Here is a 1,987-nt window from a genome sequence, read left to right as displayed (position 1 = left end):
AGGACACAGAGGTAGGTGAGCAGAAAGGCGAGGAAGAGCACATACTGGAGCCCGGGGGCTGAGGGGAAGCCCACCAGGATGAACGTGCCGACCTTGGTGACGTTCTCCCCCTTCATCCTCCTGTCCTCGGGGTCACAGGCCTGCAAAACATCAGTGCACAAGCAGAAGGGCTGAGGGACAGCGGAGAGGAGAGAAAGCAGAGCTAAACCTTCAGGGTGGGTTTGGGACGAAAGGTGGGACATGTGGCTCCCACGAGCAGTGGGAAAGAGCAATGATACATTCACCTGTCAAGTTTTGTTGTGATTGCTGCTGTTTGGCGGCTGGACGGTACAGGATGGGACCCTAGACCTTGGTGTTATCAGCGCCATGCCCTGACCAACTGGGCTCACCGGCCAGCCTCCCTGTCGAGTTTTAAGGTGGACGCGCCCTGCCTGCTGCCTTCAGAGGTGGTGACGAAGCGGGAACCAGGACGGGACGACGTGCAGGTCGGGTAAGTAGGACGCAGCAGGTCGGGTTGTTTGCTCCGGCCACCTGGAGGAGTGGCCAGGACCCAGGATCAGTTCCTTGGCGTGGTTGTTGGGTTTGGGGCCTTATTTCACAAGTAAGCTTGTGAAAAACTCCTAGCACATCTCACATGGAGAACCATGACGATGACCCGTTTTATTTAATTCCCTCCTGAATTCTGGAGAGGGCAGGGCTGGCATCTGAGCTCTGCTGTGGCTGTCCACCATGGAAAGTTCTCCACGGAGAGGGGAGCTGGGCATGAACCAGGCTCACGCGCAGCACCTCCCCGAGGAAGGAGCTGCAGGGCCTGGAGAAGCTGCTGTGAGTGACTGAGGGTCACTGGTCTGTGCAGCCGCGGCTCCCACCCACCCGTGGCTCCCACCCACCCGTGCTGACATGTGCATGCACACGCACACTGCACACCACACACGTATGCTCACAGCACCTCACACACACATGCAGACACACACACTCACGTGGAGACATCGCTGGGCTGGAGAAGAGTGCAGTGGTGGCTGGGAAGCTAGCTCGAGAGTGGGGAAACTGAGGCCAGCAGAAGGCTCAGACAGCTACTGGAGAAGAGCCCTGGGGAAGGTGGGTCTCGTGGCAGACGCAGAAGGAGCCCCTGAGAGCCACGACAGCAGTTCTTGGAGAGAGTGGCAGCACAGTAGGGGTGGGGACGCGGCCCGCCACCGCGGGTTAAATGAGGGGTGGCCGCAGTGGCCGCGGGGGGCTTTGGCTGAGCTGCCGGGGCCCTGCAGGCTGCACCGTCCCTCGTCTGGGCTCTTGCTGGGGGGGGGGCGAGGGCCGGTCACCAAGGGCGCAGCCCAGCAGGGCGGGCTCCGGAGAGGATGGGACAGCACGAACCCAGCACCGTGGTGGCTGACGTGCCCCGACGTGCCCCGTAAAAATACCTACGGGAACACGCCGGCAAAGGCGAACGCCAACACCCCAAAAAGCAGAAACATAAAAGAAACGAAGCGCCCAGCGTGGCCCGCGGGGAAGCCGCCGTAGCTCCCGGCGGAGGGAGCGAGGGAGCGGAGCGGGAGCCGGACGCCCCGACCCGGACAGGGCCGGTGCCAGGGCAGGGGCGACGCGCAGACCTCGAGAGCCGAGTGCGGCGACACAGAGGGCGCGGCGACACAGAGGGCGCGGCGCGAGGACCCTCCTCTCAGGCCTGGAAAGCTCCGCAAGTCAGGGCAGCGAGTCCCGCGGGAGGCGAGGGCCACCAGGGCTCCCCGCAGACGGCCCGAGGGGACAGAGCGGGGGCTGCAGCCCCTCGCCCAGGGGACGCCCAGGGCTCCCTCCCACTGGCTAGTGTAGACCGCTCAACAGCAGGCTCGGCCTGCTCACAGCCGAGGGGCCCGCCAGGCAGGCTGCAGGTGGCTCTGGCTGCGGCGGGGCAGGACTAAGCAGGAGCCCAGAACGGGTCCCCCAGGACGGGTACTGGCACAGGGAAGCGGTGGTGCTGGGGATGAAGTGG

General features: G+C 64.2%; 1 protein-coding gene across 1 annotated transcript in view; it reads right to left on the bottom strand.

Annotated features, from left to right (window-relative positions):
- Positions 1-646, bottom strand: part of LOC103609892 (olfactory receptor 6B3-like) — a 1,986-nt gene extending 1,340 nt beyond the window's left edge. The window contains exons 1-2 of the mRNA XM_008594156.1: positions 635-646; positions 46-170 (exon numbers count right to left, since the gene is read on the bottom strand). Of these exons, the coding sequence (XP_008592378.1) occupies positions 46-170; positions 635-646 (137 nt within the window). The remainder of the gene's footprint in view (positions 1-45; positions 171-634) is intronic.
- Positions 647-1,987: the final 1,341 nt, after the last annotated feature.

This window comes from Galeopterus variegatus, unplaced genomic scaffold, assembly GCF_000696425.1.
Source record: "Galeopterus variegatus unplaced genomic scaffold, G_variegatus-3.0.2 Scaffold10253, whole genome shotgun sequence".
NCBI lineage: Eukaryota > Metazoa > Chordata > Mammalia > Dermoptera > Cynocephalidae > Galeopterus > Galeopterus variegatus.
This window is presented reverse-complemented; position numbering and strand designations above follow the sequence as displayed.